Here is a 27,001-nt window from a genome sequence, read left to right on the forward strand (position 1 = left end):
GCGAGCCCTGTACAGTTTGCTAACATTGACAAACCTGGTTCCGTTGTAAAAAATAAAAAATAAATATTGTAATGTCAACATTATCAGTCACTGTCAAATTAAACGGAACACGCATACTTATTTAACTGTATACATTCAAATGATTTAAAACCAAGACGACATATTGGATGTACAGTTCATAACAAGACCATATATACGGGTCATGACGTACCTTACTAATTGATACATTACGTAACAGTACAATAAAATAGATTGGGGTAAAGTTGACCTTACCTAAAGAACTTCCACCACGTGCTTTGTAGATTGACATTTCTTCACACATAACATGTACATCATTCAGTATCATATTGTCTTTATTCTAAAAAATAAATACATAATATGTGAATATACATGTATGATAAATTATGGTTATAAACATTCATCAATTACTAGAATATCTTGTAAATGGTGATGGGATAGGCTAGCATCTAGTCATAATTATAGCGACGTTATCAGAACAGGGTAAAATACTTGCAAATGTCAATGAGTGCACACATGGTCGTCTATATTAATTTCTGGAAGACTCGGTATATGAAGTGACAGAATCTTTTTCTTAGAGTACGACTCGACTCGACTGTGACGGGTGTTATTTCACAGCAAACTGATCTGACGGAAAAAACTCTTTATATTAGTAGTTATGCAATGCATGTGTTTCTATTGTCATTGGTAGACTATACAATAATCCTGAAGTGGAAAGTACTTTTATCTTTTAACTGTTTTTGCGATCGACTCAAAGATTGAATCTGATTATCATCCAATAATGTTTCTCATAAATATGCAACAAACAAACACACAAATCGAATTTAGTGTCTCTAACAAAAGATGACGAGAATGATACTGTAATGTGATACCGCGAATGTGTTTGGAATTTTGATTTCAGACAAGATTTCGAAACTCTCTCCAAGTTCTGGAAATACAGGTAGTTTTAACTCGCTTGTTGAATATCAATGAAGCTTAAAATTGTTTATAAACGTTGATATCTTCTGATGGTGTAGTGTACACCACAATGATAGGTCAATAAATCGAAATAGATCAGTCTGATCAGCCATGGTTCGATAAACAATGTAAGACATTCAAACTTGATGTTACCAAGAAACTAAATAGAATGAGAAATGGCAGAAATGAGCACTAATTGAATTTACAAACATGTAAACACGAGTACAGGGCATGTCTGTCTGTACCCTCATCAGCAAGGTGTCTTGGTATTTTGTTGGTCGGGGTCATCGGGCACAAACAAAATTAATGAACACAAAGACAACGCATTTTGTTTATTTCGACTGCAAAAAACCCTTTTTCTACAGAATGGCTTTTTTGAATGAGTTTTTATCAAATGATATTGAGGCAGTCTATGATATAATTATAATTAAACTCGGAAATCTAAGTCACTGTGATAGGTATATTTTTCATTTTCATCAATTTATTACCTGGTTAAAATAACTTCTCACATGACCAACGTTTTGTAGCGTAAGTGGCTGATGCCATAGGTGTTGTTGCTGTTCTAATGTCAATCCACCAATTGCAGCTCTTGATGACTCAGCAACAGGAAGTCCGAAGTTTTTTGCATAGTCAACCATCAGATGTTCATGCATAAGTGTTACACCAAGACTGGTAAAACAAATGTGAATGGTCAGGCTAGATGTCATGATTTACATAAAGACTGGCAAAACAAATGTGACTGGTCAGTCTAGATGTCATGATTTACATAAAGACTGGTAAAACAAATGTGAATGGTCAGTCTAGATGTCATGATTTACACCAAGACTGGCATAACAAATGTGAATAGTCAGTCTAGATGTCATGATTTACATCAAGACTGGTAAAACAAATGTGAATGGTCAGTCTAGATGTCATGATTCACACCAAGACTGGCAAAATAAATGTGAATGGTCAGTCTAGATGTCATGATTTACATAAAGACTGGCAAAACAAATGTGAATGGTCAGTCTAGATGTCATGATTTACACCAAAACTGGTAAAACAAATGTGAATAGTCAGTCTCGATGTCATGATTTACACCAAAACTGGGAAAACAAATGTGAATGGTCAGTCTAGATGTCATGATTTACATCAAGACTGGCAAAACAAATGTGACTGGTCAGTCTAGATGTCATGATTTACATAAAGACTGGTAAAACAAATGTGAATGGTCAGTCTAGATGTCATGATTTACACCAAGACTGGCAAAACAAATGTGAATAGTCAGTCTAGATGTCATGATTTACATCAAGACTGGTAAAACAAATGTGAATGGTCAGTCTAGATGTCATGATTTACACCAAGACTGGTAAAACAAATGTGAATGGTCAGTCTAGATGTCATGATTTACATCAAGACTGGCAAAACAAATGTGAATAGTCAGTCTAGATGTCATGATTCACACCAAGACTGGCAAAATAAATGTGAATGGTCAGTCTAGTTGTCATGATTTACATCAAGACTGGCAAAACAAATGTGAATGGTCAGTCTAGATGTCATGATTCACACCAAGACTGGCAAAACAAATGTGAATGGTCAGTCTAGATGTCATGATTTACACCAAAACTGGGAAAACAAATGTGAATGGTCAGTCTAGATGTCATGATTTACATCAAGACTGGCAAAACAAATGTGAATGGTCAGTCTAGATGTCATAATTTACACCAAAACTGGGAAAACAAATGTGAATGGTCAGTCTAGATGTCATGATTTACACAAAGACTGGCAAAACAAATGTGAATAGTCAGTCTAGATGTCATGATTTACACCAAGACTGGTAAAACAAATGTGAATAGTCAGTCTAGATGTCATGATTTACACCAAGACTGGTAAAACAAATGTGAATAGTCTGTCTAGATGTCATGATTTACACCAAGACTGGTAAAAACAAATGTGAATAGTCAGTCTCGATGTCATGATTTACACCAAGACTGGCAAAACAAATGTGAATAGTCAGTCTAGATGTCATGATTTACATGAAGACTGGCAAAACAAATGTGAATAGTCAGTCTAGATGTCATGATTTACACAAAGACTGGTAAAACAAATGTGAATAGTCAGTCTAGATGTCATGATTTACATGAAGACTGGCAAAACAAATGTGAATGGTCAGTCTAGATGTCATGATTTACATCAAGACTGGCAAAACAAATGTGAATAGTCAGTCTAGATGTCATGATTTACATGAAGACTGGCAAAACAAATGAGAATGGTCAGTCTAGATGTCATGATTTACACCAAGACTGGCAAAACAAATGTGAATGGTCAGTCTAGATGTCATGATTTACATCAAGACTGGCAAAACAAATGTGAATAGTCTGTCTAGATGTCATGATTTACACCAAGACTGGTAAGAACAAATGTGAATAGTCAGTCTAGATGTCATGATTTACATGAAGACTGGCAAAACAAATGTGAATGGTCAGTCTAGATGTCATGATTAACACCAAGACTGGCAAAACAAATGTGAATGGTCAGACTAGATGTCATGATTTACATCAAGACTGGCAAAACAAATGTGAATAGTCTGTCTAGATGTCATGATTTACACCAAGACTGGCAAAACAAATGTGAATGGTCAGTCTAGATGTCATGATTTACACCAAGACTGGCAAAACACATGTGAATGGTCAGTCTAGATGTCATGATTTACATAAAGACTGGCAAAACAAATGTGAATGGTCAGTCTAGATGTCATGATTTACATCAAGACTGGCAAAACAAATGTGAATAGTCAGTCTAGATGTCATGATTTACACCAAGACTGGTAAAAACAAATGTGAATGGTCAGTCTAGATGTCATGATTTACATCAAAACTGGCAAAACAAATGTGAATAGTCAGTCTAGATGTCATGTTTTACATGAAGACTGGCAAAACAAATGTGAATGGTCAGTCTAGATGTCATGATTTACATAAAGACTGGCAAAACAAATGTGAATGATCAGTCTAGATGTCATGATTTACATCAAGACTGGCAAAACAAATGTGAATAGTCAGTCTAGATGTCATGATTTACATCAAGACTGGCAAAACAAATGTGAATAGTCAGTCTAGATGTCATGATTTACACCAAGACTGGTAAAAACAAATGTGAATGGTCAGTCTAGATGTCATGATTTACACCAAAACTGGCAAAACAAATGTGAATAGTCAGTGTAGATGTCATGATTTACACCAAAACTGGTAAAAACAAATGTGAATGGTCAGCCTAGATGTCATGATTTACATCAAGACTGGCAAAACAAATGTGAATGGTCAGTCTAGATGTCATGATTTACACCAAGACTGGTAAAAACAAATGTGAATGGTCAGTCTAGATGTCATGATTTACACCAAAACTGGCAAAACAAATGTGAATAGTCAGTGTAGATGTCATGATTTACACCAAAACTGGTAACAACAAATGTGAATAGTCTGTCTCGATGTCATGATTTACATAAAGACTGGCAAAACAAATGTGAATGGTCAGTCTAGATGTCATGATTTACACCAAGACTGGCAAAACAAATGTGAATGGTCAGTCTAATTGTCATGATTTACATCAATACTGACAAAACAAATGTGAATAGTCAGTCTAGATGTCATGATTACACCAAGACTGGCAAAACAAATGTGAATGGTCAGTCTAGATGTCATGATTTACACCAAGACTGGTAACAAAAATGTGAATAGTCTGTCTAGATGTCATGATTTACACCAAGACTGGCAAAACAAATGTGAAGAGTCAGTCTAGATGTCATGATTTACATCAAGACTGGTAAAACAAATGTGAATGGTCAGTCTAGATGTCATGATTTACACCAAGACTGGCAAAACAAATGTGAATAGTCAGTCTAGATGTCATGATTTACATCAAGACTGGTAAAACAAATGTGAATGGTTAGTCTAGATGTCATGATTTACACCAAGACTGGCAAAACAAATGTGAATGGTCAGTCTAGATGTCATGATTTACACCAAGACTGGTAAAAAAATGTGAATAGTCTGTCTAGATGTCATGATTTACACCAAGACTGGTAAAAAAAAATGTGAATAGTCAGTCTAGATGTCATGATTTACACCAAGACTGGCAAAACAAATGTGAATAGTCAGTCTAGATGTCAGGATTTACACCAAGACTGGCAAAACAAATGTGAATAGTCAGTCTAGATGTCATGATTTACACCAAAACTGGCAAAACAAATGTAAATGGTCAGTCTAGATGTCATGATTTACACCAAAACTGGCAAAACAAATGTGAATAGTCAGTCTAGATGTCATGATTTACACCAAGACTGGCAAAACAAATGTGAATGGTCAGTCTCGATGTCATGATTTACACCAAAACTGGCAAAACAAATGTGAATGGTCAGTCTAGATGTCATGATTTACATCAAGACTGGCAAAACAAATGTGAATAGTCTGTCTAGATGTCATGATTTACATCAAGACTGGTAAAACAAATGTGAATGGTCAGTCTAGATGTCATGATTTACACCAAAACTGGCAAAACAAATGTGAATAGTCAGTCTCGATGTCATGATTTACACCAAGACTGGTAAAACAAATGTGAATAGTCAGTCTAGATGTCATGATTTACACCAAGACTGGCAAAACAAATGTGAATGGTCAGTCTAGATGTCATGATTTACACCAAGACTGGCAAAACAAATGTGAATAGTCAGTCTAGATGTCATGATTTACATGAAGACTGGTAAAACAAATGTGAATGGTTAGTCTAGATGTCATGATTTACACCAAGACTGGCAAAACAAATGTGAATGGTCAGTCTAGATGTCATGATTTACACCAAGACTGGTAAAAAAATGTGAATAGTCTGTCTAGATGTCATGATTTACACCAAGACTGGTAAAAAAAAATGTGAATAGTCAGTCTAGATGTCATGATTTACACCAAGACTGGCAAAACAAATGTGAATAGTCAGTCTAGATGTCAGGATTTACACCAAGACTGGCAAAACAAATGTGAATAGTCAGTCTAGATGTCATGATTTACACCAAAACTGGCAAAACAAATGTAAATGGTCAGTCTAGATGTCATGATTTACACCAAAACTGGCAAAACAAATGTGAATAGTCAGTCTAGATGTCATGATTTACACCAAGACTGGCAAAACAAATGTGAATGGTCAGTCTCGATGTCATGATTTACACCAAAACTGGCAAAACAAATGTGAATGGTCAGTCTAGATGTCATGATTTACATCAAGACTGGCAAAACAAATGTGAATAGTCTGTCTAGATGTCATGATTTACATCAAGACTGGTAAAACAAATGTGAATGGTCAGTCTAGATGTCATGATTTACACCAAAACTGGCAAAACAAATGTGAATAGTCAGTCTCGATGTCATGATTTACACCAAGACTGGTAAAACAAATGTGAATAGTCAGTCTAGATGTCATGATTTACACCAAGACTGGCAAAACAAATGTGAATGGTCAGTCTAGATGTCATGATTTACATCAAGACTGGCAAAACAAATGTGAATGGTCAGTCTAGATGTCATGATTTACACCAAGACTGGTAAAACAAATGTGAATGGTCAGTCTAGATGTCATGATTTACACCAAGACTGGCAAAACAAATGTGAATAGTCTGTCTAGATGTCATGATTTACATCAAGACTGGTAAAACAAATGTGAATGGTCAGTCTAGATGTCATGATTTACATAAAGACTGGTAAAACAAATGTGAATAGTCAGTCTAGATGTCATGATTTACACCAAGACTGGCAAAACAAATGTGAAGAGTCAGTCTAGATGTCATGATTTACATAAAGACTGGTAAAACAAATGTGAGTGGTCAGTCTAGATGTCATGATTTACACCAAGACTGGCAAAACAAATGTGAATAGTCAGTCTAGATGTCATGATTTACATCAAGACTGGTAAAACAAATGTGAATGGTCAGTCTAGATGTCATGATTTACACCAAGACTGGTAAAACAAATGTGAATGGTCAGTCTAGATGTCATGATTTACATCAAGACTGGCAAAACAAATGTGAATAGTCAGTCTAGATGTCATGATTCACACCAAGACTGGCAAAATAAATGTGAATGGTCAGTCTAGTTGTCATGATTTACATCAAGACTGGCAAAACAAATGTGAATGGTCAGTCTAGATGTCATGATTCACACCAAGACTGGCAAAACAAATGTGAATGGTCAGTCTAGATGTCATGATTTACACCAAAACTGGGAAAACAAATGTGAATGGTCAGTCTAGATGTCATGATTTACATCAAGACTGGCAAAACAAATGTGAATGGTCAGTCTAGATGTCATGATTTACACCAAAACTGGGAAAACAAATGTGAATGGTCAGTCTAGATGTCATGATTTACACAAAGACTGGCAAAACAAATGTGAATAGTCAGTCTAGATGTCATGATTTACACCAAGACTGGTAAAACAAATGTGAATAGTCAGTCTAGATGTCATGATTTACACCAAGACTGGTAAAACAAATGTGAATAGTCTGTCTAGATGTCATGATTTACACCAAGACTGGTAAAAACAAATGTGAATAGTCAGTCTCGATGTCATGATTTACACCAAGACTGGCAAAACAAATGTGAATAGTCAGTCTAGATGTCATGATTTACATGAAGACTGGCAAAACAAATGTGAATAGTCAGTCTAGATGTCATGATTTACACAAAGACTGGTAAAACAAATGTGAATAGTCAGTCTAGATGTCATGATTTACATGAAGACTGGCAAAACAAATGTGAATGGTCAGTCTAGATGTCATGATTTACATCAAGACTGGCAAAACAAATGTGAATAGTCAGTCTAGATGTCATGATTTACATGAAGACTGGCAAAACAAATGAGAATGGTCAGTCTAGATGTCATGATTTACACCAAGACTGGCAAAACAAATGTGAATGGTCAGTCTAGATGTCATGATTTACATCAAGACTGACAAAACAAATGTGAATAGTCTGTCTAGATGTCATGATTTACACCAAGACTGGTAAGAACAAATGTGAATAGTCAGTCTAGATGTCATGATTTACATGAAGACTGGCAAAACAAATGTGAATGGTCAGTCTAGATGTCATGATTTACACCAAGACTGGCAAAACAAATGTGAATGGTCAGACTAGATGTCATGATTTACATCAAGACTGGCAAAACAAATGTGAATAGTCTGTCTAGATGTCATGATTTACACCAAGACTGGCAAAACAAATGTGAATGGTCAGTCTAGATGTCATGATTTACACCAAGACTGGCAAAACACATGTGAATGGTCAGTCTAGATGTCATGATTTACATAAAGACTGGCAAAACAAATGTGAATGGTCAGTCTAGATGTCATGATTTACATCAAGACTGGCAAAACAAATGTGAATGGTCAGTCTAGATGTCATGATTTACATCAAGACTGGCAAAACAAATGTGAATAGTCAGTCTAGATGTCATGATTTACACCAAGACTGGTAAAAACAAATGTGAATGGTCAGTCTAGATGTCATGATTTACATCAAAACTGGCAAAACAAATGTGAATAGTCAGTCTAGATGTCATGATTTACATGAAGACTGGCAAAACAAATGTGAATGGTCAGTCTAGATGTCATGATTTACATAAAGACTGGCAAAACAAATGTGAATGGTCAGTCTAGATGTCATGATTTACATCAAGACTGGCAAAACAAATGTGAATAGTCAGTCTAGATGTCATGATTTACATCAAGACTGGCAAAACAAATGTGAATAGTCAGTCTAGATGTCATGATTTACACCAAGACTGGTAAAAACAAATGTGAATGGTCAGTCTAGATGTCATGATTTACACCAAAACTGGCAAAACAAATGTGAATAGTCAGTGTAGATGTCATGATTTACACCAAAACTGGTAAAAACAAATGTGAATGGTCAGCCTAGATGTCATGATTTACATCAAGACTGGCAAAACAAATGTGAATGGTCAGTCTAGATGTCATGATTTACACCAAGACTGGTAAAAACAAATGTGAATGGTCAGTCTAGATGTCATGATTTACACCAAAACTGGCAAAACAAATGTGAATAGTCAGTGTAGATGTCATGATTTACACCAAAACTGGTAAAAACAAATGTGAATAGTCTGTCTCGATGTCATGATTTACATAAAGACTGGCAAAACAAATGTGAATGGTCAGTCTAGATGTCATGATTTACACCAAGACTGGCAAAACAAATGTGAATGGTCAGTCTAATTGTCATGATTTACATCAATACTGACAAAACAAATGTGAATAGTCAGTCTAGATGTCATGATTACACCAAGACTGGCAAAACAAATGTGAATGGTCAGTCTAGATGTCATGATTTACACCAAGACTGGTAACAAAAATGTGAATAGTCTGTCTAGATGTCATGATTTACACCAAGACTGGCAAAACAAATGTGAAGAGTCAGTCTAGATGTCATGATTTACATCAAGACTGGTAAAACAAATGTGAATGGTCAGTCTAGATGTCATGATTTACACCAAGACTGGCAAAACAAATGTGAATAGTCAGTCTAGATGTCATGATTTACATCAAGACTGGTAAAACAAATGTGAATGGTTAGTCTAGATGTCATGATTTACACCAAGACTGGCAAAACAAATGTGAATGGTCAGTCTAGATGTCATGATTTACACCAAGACTGGTAAAAAAATGTGAATAGTCTGTCTAGATGTCATGATTTACACCAAGACTGGTAAAAAAAATTTGAATAGTCAGTCTAGATGTCATGATTTACACCAAGACTGGCAAAACAAATGTGAATAGTCAGTCTAGATGTCATGATTTACACCAAGACTGGCAAAACAAATGTGAATAGTCAGTCTAGATGTCAGGATTTACACCAAGACTGGCAAAACAAATGTGAATAGTCAGTCTAGATGTCATGATTTACACCAAAACTGGCAAAACAAATGTAAATGGTCAGTCTAGATGTCATGATTTACACCAAAACTGGCAAAACAAATGTGAATAGTCAGTCTAGATGTCATGATTTACACCAAGACTGGCAAAACAAATGTGAATGGTCAGTCTCGATGTCATGATTTACACCAAAACTGGCAAAACAAATGTGAATGGTCAGTCTAGATGTCATGATTTACATCAAGACTGGCAAAACAAATGTGAATAGTCTGTCTAGATGTCATGATTTACATCAAGACTGGTAAAACAAATGTGAATGGTCAGTCTAGATGTCATGATTTACATCAAGACTGGTAAAACAAATGTGAATAGTCAGTCTAGATGTCATGATTTACACCAAAACTGGCAAAACAAATGTGAATAGTCAGTCTCGATGTCATGATTTACACCAAGACTGGTAAAACAAATGTGAATAGTCAGTCTAGATGTCATGATTTACACCAAGACTGGCAAAACAAATGTGAATGGTCAGTCTAGATGTCATGATTTACATCAAGACTGGCAAAACAAATGTGAATAGTCTGTCTAGATGTCATGATTTACATCAAGACTGGTAAAACAAATGTGAATGGTCAGTCTAGATGTCATGATTTACACCAAAACTGGCAAAACAAATGTGAATAGTCAGTCTCGATGTCATGATTTACACCAAGACTGGTAAAACAAATGTGAATAGTCAGTCTAGATGTCATGATTTACACCAAGACTGGTAAGAACAAATGTGAATAGTCAGTCTAGATGTCATGATGTACATGAAGACTGGCAAAACAAATGTGAATGGTCAGTCTAGATGTCATGATTTACACCAAGACTGGCAAAACAAATGTGAATGGTCAGACTAGATGTCATGATTTACATCAAGACTGGCAAAACAAATGTGAATAGTCTGTCTAGATGTCATGATTTACACCAAGACTGGCAAAACAAATGTGAATGGTCAGTCTAGATGTCATGATTTACACCAAGACTGGCAAAACACATGTGAATGGTCAGTCTAGATGTCATGATTTACATAAAGACTGGCAAAACAAATGTGAATGGTCAGTCTAGATGTCATGATTTACATCAAGACTGGCAAAACAAATGTGAATAGTCAGTCTAGATGTCATGATTTACACCAAGACTGGTAAAAACAAATGTGAATGGTCAGTCTAGATGTCATGATTTACATCAAAACTGGCAAAACAAATGTGAATAGTCAGTCTAGATGTCATGATTTACATGAAGACTGGCAAAACAAATGTGAATGGTCAGTCTAGATGTCATGATTTACATAAAGACTGGCAAAACAAATGTGAATGGTCAGTTTAGATGTCATGATTTACATCAAGACTGGCAAAACAAATGTGAATAGTCAGTCTAGATGTCATGATTTACATCAAGACTGGCAAAACAAATGTGAATAGTCAGTCTAGATGTCATGATTTACACCAAGACTGGTAAAAACAAATGTGAATGGTCAGTCTAGATGTCATGATTTACACCAAAACTGGCAAAACAAATGTGAATAGTCAGTGTAGATGTCATGATTTACACAAAAACTGGTAAAAACAAATGTGAATGGTCAGCCTAGATGTCATGATTTACATCAAGACTGGCAAAACAAATGTGAATGGTCAGTCTAGATGTCATGATTTACACCAAGACTGGTAAAAACAAATGTGAATGGTCAGTCTAGATGTCATGATTTACACCAAAACTGGCAAAACAAATGTGAATAGTCAGTGTAGATGTCATGATTTACACCAAAACTGGTAAAAACAAATGTGAATAGTCTGTCTCGATGTCATGATTTACATAAAGACTGGCAAAACAAATGTGAATGGTCAGTCTAGATGTCATGATTTACACCAAGACTGGCAAAACAAATGTGAATGGTCAGTCTAATTGTCATGATTTACATCAATTCTGACAAAACAAATGTGAATAGTCAGTCTAGATGTCATGATTACACCAAGACTGGCAAAACAAATGTGAATGGTCAGTCTAGATGTCATGATTTACACCAAGACTGGTAACAAAAATGTGAATAGTCTGTCTAGATGTCATGATTTACACCAAGACTGGCAAAACAAATGTGAAGAGTCAGTCTAGATGTCATGATTTACATCAAGACTGGTAAAACAAATGTGAATGGTCAGTCTAGATGTCATGATTTACATCAAGACTGGCAAAACAAATGTGAATAGTCAGTCTAGATGTCATGATTTACACCAAGACTGGTAAAAACAAATGTGAATGGTCAGTCTAGATGTCATGATTTACACCAAAACTGGCAAAACAAATGTGAATAGTCAGTCTAGATGTCATGATTTACACCAAGACTGGTAAAAACAAATGTGAATGGTCAGTCTAGATGTCATGATTTACACCAAAACTGGCAAAACAAATGTGAAGAGTCAGTCTAGATGTCATGATTTACATCAAGACTGGTAAAACAAATGTGAATGGTCAGTCTAGATGTCATGATTTACATCAAGACTGGCAAAACAAATGTGAATAGTCAGTCTAGATGTCATGATTTACACCAAGACTGGTAAAAACAAATGTGAATGGTCAGTCTAGATGTCATGATTTACACCAAAACTGGCAAAACAAATGTGAATAGTCAGTGTAGATGTCATGATTTACACCAAAACTGGTAAAAACAAATGTGAATGGTCAGCCTAGATGTCATGATTTACATCAAGACTGGCAAAACAAATGTGAATGGTCAGTCTAGATGTCATGATTTACACCAAGACTGGTAAAAACAAATGTGAATGGTCAGTCTAGATGTCATGATTTACACCAAAACTGGCAAAACAAATGTGAATAGTCAGTGTAGATGTCATGATTTACACCAAAACTGGTAAAAACAAATGTGAATAGTCTGTCTCGATGTCATGATTTACATAAAGACTGGCAAAACAAATGTGAATGGTCAGTCTAGATGTCATGATTTACACCAAGACTGGCAAAACAAATGTGAATGGTCAGTCTAATTGTCATGATTTACATCAATACTGACAAAACAAATGTGAATAGTCAGTCTAGATGTCATGATTACACCAAGACTGGCAAAACAAATGTGAATGGTCAGTCTAGATGTCATGATTTACACCAAGACTGGTAACAAAAATGTGAATAGTCTGTCTAGATGTCATGATTTACACCAAGACTGGCAAAACAAATGTGAAGAGTCAGTCTAGATGTCATGATTTACATCAAGACTGGTAAAACAAATGTGAATGGTCAGTCTAGATGTCATGATTTACACCAAGACTGGCAAAACAAATGTGAATAGTCAGTCTAGATGTCATGATTTACATCAAGACTGGTAAAACAAATGTGAATGGTTAGTCTAGATGTCATGATTTACACCAAGACTGGCAAAACAAATGTGAATGGTCAGTCTAGATGTCATGATTTACACCAAGACTGGTAAAAAAATGTGAATAGTCTGTCTAGATGTCATGATTTACACCAAGACTGGTAAAAAAAATTTGAATAGTCAGTCTAGATGTCATGATTTACACCAAGACTGGCAAAACAAATGTGAATAGTCAGTCTAGATGTCATGATTTACACCAAGACTGGCAAAACAAATGTGAATAGTCAGTCTAGATGTCAGGATTTACACCAAGACTGGCAAAACAAATGTGAATAGTCAGTCTAGATGTCATGATTTACACCAAAACTGGCAAAACAAATGTAAATGGTCAGTCTAGATGTCATGATTTACACCAAAACTGGCAAAACAAATGTGAATAGTCAGTCTAGATGTCATGATTTACACCAAGACTGGCAAAACAAATGTGAATGGTCAGTCTCGATGTCATGATTTACACCAAAACTGGCAAAACAAATGTGAATGGTCAGTCTAGATGTCATGATTTACATCAAGACTGGCAAAACAAATGTGAATAGTCTGTCTAGATGTCATGATTTACATCAAGACTGGTAAAACAAATGTGAATGGTCAGTCTAGATGTCATGATTTACATCAAGACTGGTAAAACAAATGTGAATAGTCAGTCTAGATGTCATGATTTACACCAAAACTGGCAAAACAAATGTGAATAGTCAGTCTCGATGTCATGATTTACACCAAGACTGGTAAAACAAATGTGAATAGTCAGTCTAGATGTCATGATTTACACCAAGACTGGCAAAACAAATGTGAATGGTCAGTCTAGATGTCATGATTTACATCAAGACTGGCAAAACAAATGTGAATAGTCTGTCTAGATGTCATGATTTACATCAAGACTGGTAAAACAAATGTGAATGGTCAGTCTAGATGTCATGATTTACACCAAAACTGGCAAAACAAATGTGAATAGTCAGTCTCGATGTCATGATTTACACCAAGACTGGTAAAACAAATGTGAATAGTCAGTCTAGATGTCATGATTTACACCAAGACTGGTAAGAACAAATGTGAATAGTCAGTCTAGATGTCATGATGTACATGAAGACTGGCAAAACAAATGTGAATGGTCAGTCTAGATGTCATGATTTACACCAAGACTGGCAAAACAAATGTGAATGGTCAGACTAGATGTCATGATTTACATCAAGACTGGCAAAACAAATGTGAATAGTCTGTCTAGATGTCATGATTTACACCAAGACTGGCAAAACAAATGTGAATGGTCAGTCTAGATGTCATGATTTACACCAAGACTGGCAAAACACATGTGAATGGTCAGTCTAGATGTCATGATTTACATAAAGACTGGCAAAACAAATGTGAATGGTCAGTCTAGATGTCATGATTTACATCAAGACTGGCAAAACAAATGTGAATAGTCAGTCTAGATGTCATGATTTACACCAAGACTGGTAAAAACAAATGTGAATGGTCAGTCTAGATGTCATGATTTACATCAAAACTGGCAAAACAAATGTGAATAGTCAGTCTAGATGTCATGATTTACATGAAGACTGGCAAAACAAATGTGAATGGTCAGTCTAGATGTCATGATTTACATAAAGACTGGCAAAACAAATGTGAATGGTCAGTCTAGATGTCATGATTTACATCAAGACTGGCAAAACAAATGTGAATAGTCAGTCTAGATGTCATGATTTACATCAAGACTGGCAAAACAAATGTGAATAGTCAGTCTAGATGTCATGATTTACACCAAGACTGGTAAAAACAAATGTGAATGGTCAGTCTAGATGTCATGATTTACACCAAAACTGGCAAAACAAATGTGAATAGTCAGTGTAGATGTCATGATTTACACCAAAACTGGTAAAAACAAATGTGAATGGTCAGCCTAGATGTCATGATTTACATCAAGACTGGCAAAACAAATGTGAATGGTCAGTCTAGATGTCATGATTTACACCAAGACTGGTAAAAACAAATGTGAATGGTCAGTCTAGATGTCATGATTTACACCAAAACTGGCAAAACAAATGTGAATAGTCAGTGTAGATGTCATGATTTACACCAAAACTGGTAAAAACAAATGTGAATAGTCTGTCTCGATGTCATGATTTACATAAAGACTGGCAAAACAAATGTGAATGGTCAGTCTAGATGTCATGATTTACACCAAGACTGGCAAAACAAATGTGAATGGTCAGTCTAATTGTCATGATTTACATCAATACTGACAAAACAAATGTGAATAGTCAGTCTAGATGTCATGATTACACCAAGACTGGCAAAACAAATGTGAATGGTCAGTCTAGATGTCATGATTTACACCAAGACTGGTAACAAAAATGTGAATAGTCTGTCTAGATGTCATGATTTACACCAAGACTGGCAAAACAAATGTGAAGAGTCAGTCTAGATGTCATGATTTACATCAAGACTGGTAAAACAAATGTGAATGGTCAGTCTAGATGTCATGATTTACACCAAGACTGGCAAAACAAATGTGAATAGTCAGTCTAGATGTCATGATTTACATCAAGACTGGTAAAACAAATGTGAATGGTTAGTCTAGATGTGATGATTTACACCAAGACTGGCAAAACAAATGTGAATGGTCAGTCTAGATGTCATGATTTACACCAAGACTGGTAAAAAAATGTGAATAGTCTGTCTAGATGTCATGATTTACACCAAGACTGGTAAAAAAAATTTGAATAGTCAGTCTAGATGTCATGATTTACACCAAGACTGGCAAAACAAATGTGAATAGTCAGTCTAGATGTCATGATTTACACCAAGACTGGCAAAACAAATGTGAATAGTCAGTCTAGATGTCAGGATTTACACCAAGACTGGCAAAACAAATGTGAATAGTCAGTCTAGATGTCATGATTTACACCAAAACTGGCAAAACAAATGTAAATGGTCAGTCTAGATGTCATGATTTACACCAAAACTGGCAAAACAAATGTGAATAGTCAGTCTAGATGTCATGATTTACACCAAGACTGGCAAAACAAATGTGAATGGTCAGTCTCGATGTCATGATTTACACCAAAACTGGCAAAACAAATGTGAATGGTCAGTCTAGATGTCATGATTTACATCAAGACTGGCAAAACAAATGTGAATAGTCTGTCTAGATGTCATGATTTACATCAAGACTGGTAAAACAAATGTGAATGGTCAGTCTAGATGTCATGATTTACATCAAGACTGGTAAAACAAATGTGAATAGTCAGTCTAGATGTCATGATTTACACCAAAACTGGCAAAACAAATGTGAATAGTCAGTCTCGATGTCATGATTTACACCAAGACTGGTAAAACAAATGTGAATAGTCAGTCTAGATGTCATGATTTACACCAAGACTGGCAAAACAAATGTGAATGGTCAGTCTAGATGTCATGATTTACATCAAGACTGGCAAAACAAATGTGAATAGTCTGTCTAGATGTCATGATTTACATCAAGACTGGTAAAACAAATGTGAATGGTCAGTCTAGATGTCATGATTTACACCAAAACTGGCAAAACAAATGTGAATAGTCAGTCTCGATGTCATGATTTACACCAAGACTGGTAAAACAAATGTGAATAGTCAGTCTAGATGTCATGATTTACACCAAGACTGGCAAAACAAATGTGAATAGTCAGTCTAGATGTCATGATTTACATCAAGACTGGCAAAACAAATGTGAATGGTCAGTCTCGATGTCATGATTTACACCAAAACTGGCAAAACAAATGTGAATGGTCAGTCTAGATGTCATGATTTACATCAAGACTGGCAAAACAAATGTGAATAGTCTGTCTAGATGTCATGATTTACACCAAGACTGGCAAAACAAATGTGAATAGTCTGTCTAGATGTCATGATTTACATCAAGACTGGTAAAACAAATGTGAATGGTCAGTCTAGATGTCATGATTTACATAAAGACTGGTAAAACAAATGTGAATAGTCAGTCTAGATGTCATGATTTACACCAAGACTGGCAAAACAAATGTGAAGAGTCAGTCTAGATGTCATGATTTACATCAAGACTGGTAAAACAAATGTGAATGGTCAATCTAGATGTCATGATTTACACCAAGACTGGCAAAACAAATGTGAATAGTCAGTCTAGATGTCATGATTTACATCAAGACTGGTAAAACAAATGTGAATGGTCAGTCTAGATGTCATGATTTACACCAAGACTGGCAAAACAAATGTGAATGGTCAGTCTAGATGTCATGATTTACACCAAGACTGGTAAAAAATGTGAATAGTCTGTCTAGATGTCATGATTTACACCAAGACTGGCAAAACAAATGTGAATAGTCAGTCTAGATGTCATGATTTACACCAAGACTGGCAAAACAAATGTGAATGGTCAGTCTAGATGTCATGATTTACACCAAGACTGGTAAAAAAAATGTGAATAGTCAGTCTAGATGTCATGATTTACACCAAGACTGGCAAAACAAATGTGAATAGTCAGTCTAGATGTCATGATTTACACCAAGACTGGCAAAACAAATGTGAATAGTCAGTCTAGATGTCAGGATTTACACCAAGACTGGCAAAACAAATGTGAATAGTCAGTCTAGATGTCATGATTTACACCAAAACTGGCAAAACAAATGTAAATGGTCAGTCTAGATGTCATGATTTACACCAAAACTGGCAAAACAAATGTGAATAGTCAGTCTAGATGTCATGATTTACACCAAGACTGGCAAAACAAATGTGAATAGTCTGTCTAGATGTCATGATTTACATCAAGACTGGCAAAACAAATGTGAATGGTCAGTCTAGATGTCATGATTTACATAAAGACTGGTAAAACAAATGTGAATAGTCAGTCTAGATGTCATGATTTACACCAAGACTGGTAACAAAAATGTGAATAGTCTGTCTAGATGTCATGATTTACACCAAGACTGGCAAAACAAATGTGAAGAGTCAGTCTAGATGTCATGATTTACATCAAGACTGGTAAAACAAATGTGAATGGTCAGTCTAGATGTCATGATTTACACCAAGACTGGCAAAACAAATGTGAATAGTCAGTCTAGATGTCATGATTTACATCAAGACTGGTAAAACAAATGTGAATGGTTAGTCTAGATGTCATGATTTACACCAAGACTGGCAAAACAAATGTGAATGGTCAGTCTAGATGTCATGATTTACACCAAGACTGGTAAAAAAATGTGAATAGTCTGTCTAGATGTCATTATTTACACCAAGACTGGCAAAACAAATGTGAATAGTCAGTCTAGATGTCATGATTTACACCAAGACTGGCAAAACAAATGTGAATGGTCAGTCTAGATGTCATGATTTACACCAAGACTGGTAAAAAAAAATGTGAATAGTCAGTCTAGATGTCATGATTTACACCAAGACTGGTAAAAACAAATGTGAATAGTCAGTCTAGATGTCATGATTTACACCAAGACTGGCAAAACAAATGTGAATAGTCAGTCTAGATGTCAGGATTTACACCAAGACTGGCAAAACAAATGTGAATAGTCAGTCTAGATGTCATGATTTACATCAAGACTGGCAAAACAAATGTGAATAGTCAGTCTAGATGTCATGATTTACACCAAGACTGGCAAAACAAATGTGAATAGTCAGTCTAGATGTCAGGATTTACAACAAGACTGGCAAAACAAATGTGAATAGTCAGTCTAGATGTCATGATTTACACCAAGACTGGCAAAACAAATGTGAATAGTCTGTCTAGATGTCATGATTTACATCAAGACTGGTAAAACAAATGTGAATAGTCAGTCTAGATGTCATGATTTACATGAAGACTGGCAAAACAAATGAGAATGGTCAGTCTAGATGTCATGATTTACACCAAGACTGGCAAAACAAATGTGAATGGTCAGTCTAGATGTCATGATTTACATCAAGACTGGCAAAACAAATGTGAATAGTCTGTCTAGATGTCATGATTTACACCAAGACTGGTAAGAACAAATGTGAATAGTCAGTCTAGATGTCATGATTTACATGAAGACTGGCAAAACAAATGTGAATGGTCAGTCTAGATGTCATGATTTACACCAAGACTGGCAAAACAAATGTGAATGGTCAGACTAGATGTCATGATTTACATCAAGACTGGCAAAACAAATGTGAATAGTCTGTCTAGATGTCATGATTTACACCAAGACTGGCAAAACAAATGTGAATGGTCAGTCTAGATGTCATGATTTACACCAAGACTGGCAAAACACATGTGAATGGTCAGTCTAGATGTCATGATTTACATAAAGACTGGCAAAACAAATGTGAATGGTCAGTCTAGATGTCATGATTTACATCAAGACTGGCAAAACAAATGTGAATAGTCAGTCTAGATGTCATGATTTACACCAAGACTGGTAAAAACAAATGTGAATGGTCAGTCTAGATGTCATGATTTACATCAAAACTGGCAAAACAAATGTGAATAGTCAGTCTAGATGTCATGATTTACATGAAGACTGGCAAAACAAATGTGAATGGTCAGTCTAGATGTCATGATTTACATAAAGACTGGCAAAACAAATGTGAATGGTCAGTCTAGATGTCATGATTTACATCAAGACTGGCAAAACAAATGTGAATAGTCAGTCTAGATGTCATGATTTACATCAAGACTGGCAAAACAAATGTGAATAGTCAGTCTAGATGTCATGATTTACACCAAGACTGGTAAAAACAAATGTGAATGGTCAGTCTAGATGTCATGATTTACACCAAAACTGGCAAAACAAATGTGAATAGTCAGTGTAGATGTCATGATTTACACCAAAACTGGTAAAAACAAATGTGAATGGTCAGCCTAGATGTCATGATTTACATCAAGACTGGCAAAACAAATGTGAATGGTCAGTCTAGATGTCATGATTTACACCAAGACTGGTAAAAACAAATGTGAATAGTCAGTCTAGATGTCAGGATTTACACCAAGACTGGCAAAACAAATGTGAATAGTCAGTCTAGATGTCATGATTTACACCAAAACTGGCAAAACAAATGTAAATGGTCAGTCTAGATGTCATGATTTACACCAAAACTGGCAAAACAAATGTGAATAGTCAGTCTAGATGTCATGATTTACACCAAGACTGGCAAAACAAATGTGAATGGTCAGTCTCGATGTCATGATTTACACCAAAACTGGCAAAACAAATGTGAATGGTCAGTCTAGATGTCATGATTTACATCAAGACTGGCAAAACAAATGTGAATAGTCTGTCTAGATGTCATGATTTACATCAAGACTGGTAAAACAAATGTGAATGGTCAGTCTAGATGTCATGATTTACATCAAGACTGGTAAAACAAATGTGAATAGTCAGTCTAGATGTCATGATTTACACCAAAACTGGCAAAACAAATGTGAATAGTCAGTCTCGATGTCATGATTTACACCAAGACTGGTAAAACAAATGTGAATAGTCAGTCTAGATGTCATGATTTACACCAAGACTGGCAAAACAAATGTGAATGGTCAGTCTAGATGTCATGATTTACATCAAGACTGGCAAAACAAATGTGAATAGTCTGTCTAGATGTCATGATTTACATCAAGACTGGTAAAACAAATGTGAATGGTCAGTCTAGATGTCATGATTTACACCAAAACTGGCAAAACAAATGTGAATAGTCAGTCTCGATGTCATGATTTACACCAAGACTGGTAAAACAAATGTGAATAGTCAGTCTAGATGTCATGATTTACACCAAGACTGGTAAGAACAAATGTGAATAGTCAGTCTAGATGTCATGATGTACATGAAGACTGGCAAAACAAATGTGAATGGTCAGTCTAGATGTCATGATTTACACCAAGACTGGCAAAACAAATGTGAATGGTCAGACTAGATGTCATGATTTACATTAAGACTGGCAAAACAAATGTGAATAGTCTGTCTAGATGTCATGATTTACACCAAGACTGGCAAAACAAATGTGAATGGTCAGTCTAGATGTCATGATTTACACCAAGACTGGCAAAACACATGTGAATGGTCAGTCTAGATGTCATGATTTACATAAAGACTGGCAAAACAAATGTGAATGGTCAGTCTAGATGTCATGATTTACATCAAGACTGGCAAAACAAATGTGAATAGTCAGTCTAGATGTCATGATTTACACCAAGACTGGTAAAAACAAATGTGAATGGTCAGTCTAGATGTCATGATTTACATCAAAACTGGCAAAACAAATGTGAATAGTCAGTCTAGATGTCATGATTTACATGAAGACTGGCAAAACAAATGTGAATGGTCAGTCTAGATGTCATGATTTACATAAAGACTGGCAAAACAAATGTGAATGGTCAGTCTAGATGTCATGATTTACATCAAGACTGGCAAAACAAATGTGAATAGTCAGTCTAGATGTCATGATTTACATCAAGACTGGCAAAACAAATGTGAATAGTCAGTCTAGATGTCATGATTTACACCAAGACTGGTAAAAACAAATGTGAATGGTCAGTCTATATGTCATGATTTACACCAAAACTGGCAAAACAAATGTGAATAGTCAGTGTAGATGTCATGATTTACACCAAAACTGGTAAAAACAAATGTGAATGGTCAGCCTAGATGTCATGATTTACATCAAGACTGGCAAAACAAATGTGAATGGTCAGTCTAGATGTCATGATTTACACCAAGACTGGTAAAAACAAATGTGAATGGTCAGTCTAGATGTCATGATTTACACCAAAACTGGCAAAACAAATGTGAATAGTCAGTGTAGATGTCATGATTTACACCAAAACTGGTAAAAACAAATGTGAATAGTCTGTCTCGATGTCATGATTTACATAAAGACTGGCAAAACAAATGTGAATGGTCAGTCTAGATGTCATGATTTACACCAAGACTGGCAAAACAAATGTGAATGGTCAGTCTAATTGTCATGATTTACATCAATACTGACAAAACAAATGTGAATAGTCAGTCTAGATGTCATGATTACACCAAGACTGGCAAAACAAATGTGAATGGTCAGTCTAGATGTCATGATTTACACCAAGACTGGTAACAAAAATGTGAATAGTCTGTCTAGATGTCATGATTTACACCAAGACTGGCAAAACAAATGTGAAGAGTCAGTCTAGATGTCATGATTTACATCAAGACTGGTAAAACAAATGTGAATGGTCAGTCTAGATGTCATGATTTACACCAAGACTGGCAAAACAAATGTGAATAGTCAGTCTAGATGTCATGATTTACATCAAGACTGGTAAAACAAATGTGAATGGTTAGTCTAGATGTCATGATTTACACCAAGACTGGCAAAACAAATGTGAATGGTCAGTCTAGATGTCATGATTTACACCAAGACTGGTAAAAAAATGTGAATAGTCTGTCTAGATGTCATGATTTACACCAAGACTGGTAAAAAAAATTTGAATAGTCAGTCTAGATGTCATGATTTACACCAAGACTGGCAAAACAAATGTGAATAGTCAGTCTAGATGTCATGATTTACACCAAGACTGGCAAAACAAATGTGAATAGTCAGTCTAGATGTCAGGATTTACACCAAGACTGGCAAAACAAATGTGAATAGTCAGTCTAGATGTCATGATTTACACCAAAACTGGCAAAACAAATGTAAATGGTCAGTCTAGATGTCATGATTTACACCAAAACTGGCAAAACAAATGTGAATAGTCAGTCTAGATGTCATGATTTACACCAAGACTGGCAAAACAAATGTGAATGGTCAGTCTCGATGTCATGATTTACACCAAAACTGGCAAAACAAATGTGAATGGTCAGTCTAGATGTCATGATTTACATCAAGACTGGCAAAACAAATGTGAATAGTCTGTCTAGATGTCATGATTTACATCAAGACTGGTAAAACAAATGTGAATGGTCAGTCTAGATGTCATGATTTACATCAAGACTGGTAAAACAAATGTGAATAGTCAGTCTAGATGTCATGATTTACACCAAAACTGGCAAAACAAATGTGAATAGTCAGTCTCGATGTCATGATTTACACCAAGACTGGTAAAACAAATGTGAATAGTCAGTCTCGATGTCATGATTTACACCAAAACTGGCAAAACAAATGTGAATAGTCAGTCTAGATGTCATGATTTACACCAAGACTGGCAAAACAAATGTGAATGGTCAGTCTAGATGTCATGATTTACATCAAGACTGGCAAAACAAATGTGAATAGTCTGTCTAGATGTCATGATTTACATCAAGACTGGTAAAACAAATGTGAATGGTCAGTCTAGATGTCATGATTTACACCAAAACTGGCAAAACAAATGTGAATAGTCAGTCTCGATGTCATGATTTACACCAAGACTGGTAAAACAAATGTGAATAGTCAGTCTAGATGTCATGATTTACACCAAGACTGGCAAAACAAATGTGAATAGTCAGTCTAGATGTCATGATTTACATCAAGACTGGCAAAACAAATGTGAATGGTCAGTCTCGATGTCATGATTTACACCAAAACTGGCAAAACAAATGTGAATGGTCAGTCTAGATGTCATGATTTACATCAAGACTGGCAAAACAAATGTGAATAGTCTGTCTAGATGTCATGATTTACACCAAGACTGGCAAAACAAATGTGAATAGTCTGTCTAGATGTCATGATTTACATCAAGACTGGTAAAACAAATGTGAATAGTCAGTCTAGATGTCATGATTTACATAAAGACTGGTAAAACAAATGTGAATAGTCAGTCTAGATGTCATGATTTACACCAAGACTGGCAAAACAAATGTGAAGAGTCAGTCTAGATGTCATGATTTACATCAAGACTGGTAAAACAAATGTGAATGGTCAGTCTAGATGTCATGATTTACACCAAGACTGGCAAAACAAATGTGAATAGTCAGTCTAGATGTCATGATTTACATCAAGACTGGTAAAACAAATGTGAATGGTCAGTCTAGATGTCATGATTTACACCAAGACTGGCAAAACAAATGTGAATGGTCAGTCTAGATGTCATGATTTACACCAAGACTGGTAAAAAATGTGAATAGTCTGTCTAGATGTCATGATTTACACCAAGACTGGCAAAACAAATGTGAATAGTCAGTCTAGATGTCATGATTTACACCAAGACTGGCAAAACAAATGTGAATGGTCAGTCTAGATGTCATGATTTACACCAAGACTGGTAAAAAAAATGTGAATAGTCAGTCTAGATGTCATGATTTACACCAAGACTGGCAAAACAAATGTGAATAGTCAGTCTAGATGTCATGATTTACACCAAGACAGGCAAAACAAATGTGAATAGTCAGTCTAGATGTCAGGATTTACACCAAGACTGGCAAAACAAATGTGAATAGTCAGTCTAGATGTCATGATTTACACCAAAACTGGCAAAACAAATGTAAATGGTCAGTCTAGATGTCATGATTTACACCAAAACTGGCAAAACAAATGTGAATAGTCAGTCTAGATGTCATGATTTACACCAAGACTGGCAAAACAAATGTGAATAGTCTGTCTAGATGTCATGATTTACATCAAGACTGGCAAAACAAATGTGAATGGTCAGTCTAGATGTCATGATTTACATAAAGACTGGTAAAACAAATGTGAATAGTCAGTCTAGATGTCATGATTTACACCAAGACTGGTAACAAAAATGTGAATAGTCTGTCTAGATGTCATGATTTACACCAAGACTGGCAAAACAAATGTGAAGAGTCAGTCTAGATGTCATGATTTACATCAAGACTGGTAAAACAAATGTGAATGGTCAGTCTAGATGTCATGATTTACACCAAGACTGGCAAAACAAATGTGAATAGTCAGTCTAGATGTCATGATTTACATCAAGACTGGTAAAACAAATGTGAATGGTTAGTCTAGATGTCATGATTTACACCAAGACTGGCAAAACAAATGTGAATGGTCAGTCTAGATGTCATGATTTACACCAAGACTGGTAAAAAAATGTGAATAGTCTGTCTAGATGTCATTATTTACACCAAGACTGGCAAAACAAATGTGAATAGTCAGTCTAGATGTCATGATTTACACCAAGACTGGCAAAACAAATGTGAATGGTCAGTCTAGATGTCATGATTTACACCAAGACTGGTAAAAAAAAATGTCAATAGTCAGTCTAGATGTCATGATTTACACCAAGACTGGTAAAAACAAATGTGAATAGTCAGTCTAGATGTCATGATTTACACCAAGACTGGCAAAACAAATGTGAATAGTCAGTCTAGATGTCAGGATTTACACCAAGACTGGCAAAACAAATGTGAATAGTCAGTCTAGATGTCATGATTTACATCAAGACTGGCAAAACAAATGTGAATAGTCAGTCTAGATGTCATGATTTACACCAAGACTGGCAAAACAAATGTGAATAGTCAGTCTAGATGTCAGGATTTACAACAAGACTGGCAAAACAAATGTGAATAGTCAGTCTAGATGTCATGATTTACACCAAAACTGGCAAAACAAATGTAAATGGTCAGTCTAGATGTCATGATTTACACCAAAACTGGCAAAACAAATGTGAATAGTCAGTCTAGATGTCATGATTTACACCAAGACTGGCAAAACAAATGTGAATGGTCAGTCTAGATGTCATGATTTACATCAAGACTGGTAAAACAAATGTGAATGGTCAGTCTAGTTGTCATGATTAACATAAAGACTGGTAAAACAAATGTGAATAGTCAGTCTAGATGTCATGATTTACATCAAGACTGGCAAAACAAATGTGAATAGTCAGTCTAGATGTCATGATTTACACCAAAACTGGCAAAACAAATATGAATAGTCAGTCTAGATGTCATGATTTACACCAAGACTGGCAAAACAAATGTGAATGGTCAGTCTAGATGTCATGATTTACATCAAGACTGGCAAAACAAATGTGAATGGTCAGTCTAGTTGTCATGATTTACATAAAGACTGGCAAAACAAATGTGAATGGTCAGTCTAGATGTCATGATTTACATCAAGACTGGCAAAACAAATGTGAATGGTCAGTCTAGATGTCATGATTTACATCAAGACTGGCAAAACAAATGTGAATGGTCAGTCTAGTTGTCATGATTTACATAAAGACTGGCAAAACAAATGTGAATGGTCAGTCTAGATGTCATGATTTACATCAAGACTGGCAAAACAAATGTGAATGGTCAGTCTAGATGTCATGATTTACATAAAGACTGGTAAAACAAATGTGAATAGTCAGTCTAGATGTCATGATTTACACCAAGACTGGTAAAACAAATGTGAATAGTCAGTCTAGATGTCATGATTTACATCAAGACTGGCAAAACAAATGTGAATAGTCAGTCTAGATGTCAGGATTTACACCAAGACTGGCAAAACAAATGTGAATAGTCAGTCTAGATGTCATGATTTACACCAAAACTGGCAAAACAAATGTAAATGGTCAGTCTAGATGTCATGATTTACACCAAAACTGGCAAAACAAATGTGAATAGTCAGTCTAGATGTCATGATTTACACCAAGACTGGCAAAACAAATGTGAATGGTCAGTCTCGATGTCATGATTTACACCAAAACTGGCAAAACAAATGTGAATAGTCTGTCTAGATGTCATGATTTACATCAAGACTGGTAAAACAAATGTGAATGGTCAGTCTAGATGTCATGATTTACACCAAAACT

The 27,001-nt window shown here is 35.5% G+C and overlaps 1 protein-coding gene across 1 annotated transcript in view; it reads right to left on the bottom strand.

The window, feature by feature from the left end:
• Window positions 1–27,001, bottom strand: part of LOC100371741 (N-acetyltaurine hydrolase-like) — a 73,619-nt gene that overhangs the window by 8,272 nt on the left and 38,346 nt on the right. The window contains exons 2-3 of the mRNA XM_002739009.2: window positions 1,464–1,644; window positions 274–358 (exon numbers count right to left, since the gene is read on the bottom strand). Of these exons, the coding sequence (XP_002739055.2) occupies window positions 274–358; window positions 1,464–1,644 (266 nt within the window). The remainder of the gene's footprint in view (window positions 1–273; window positions 359–1,463; window positions 1,645–27,001) is intronic.

The sequence above is a fragment of the Saccoglossus kowalevskii genome, chromosome 3 (assembly GCF_978046115.1).
Source record: "Saccoglossus kowalevskii chromosome 3, keSacKowa6.1, whole genome shotgun sequence".
Lineage (NCBI taxonomy): Eukaryota > Metazoa > Hemichordata > Enteropneusta > Harrimaniidae > Saccoglossus > Saccoglossus kowalevskii.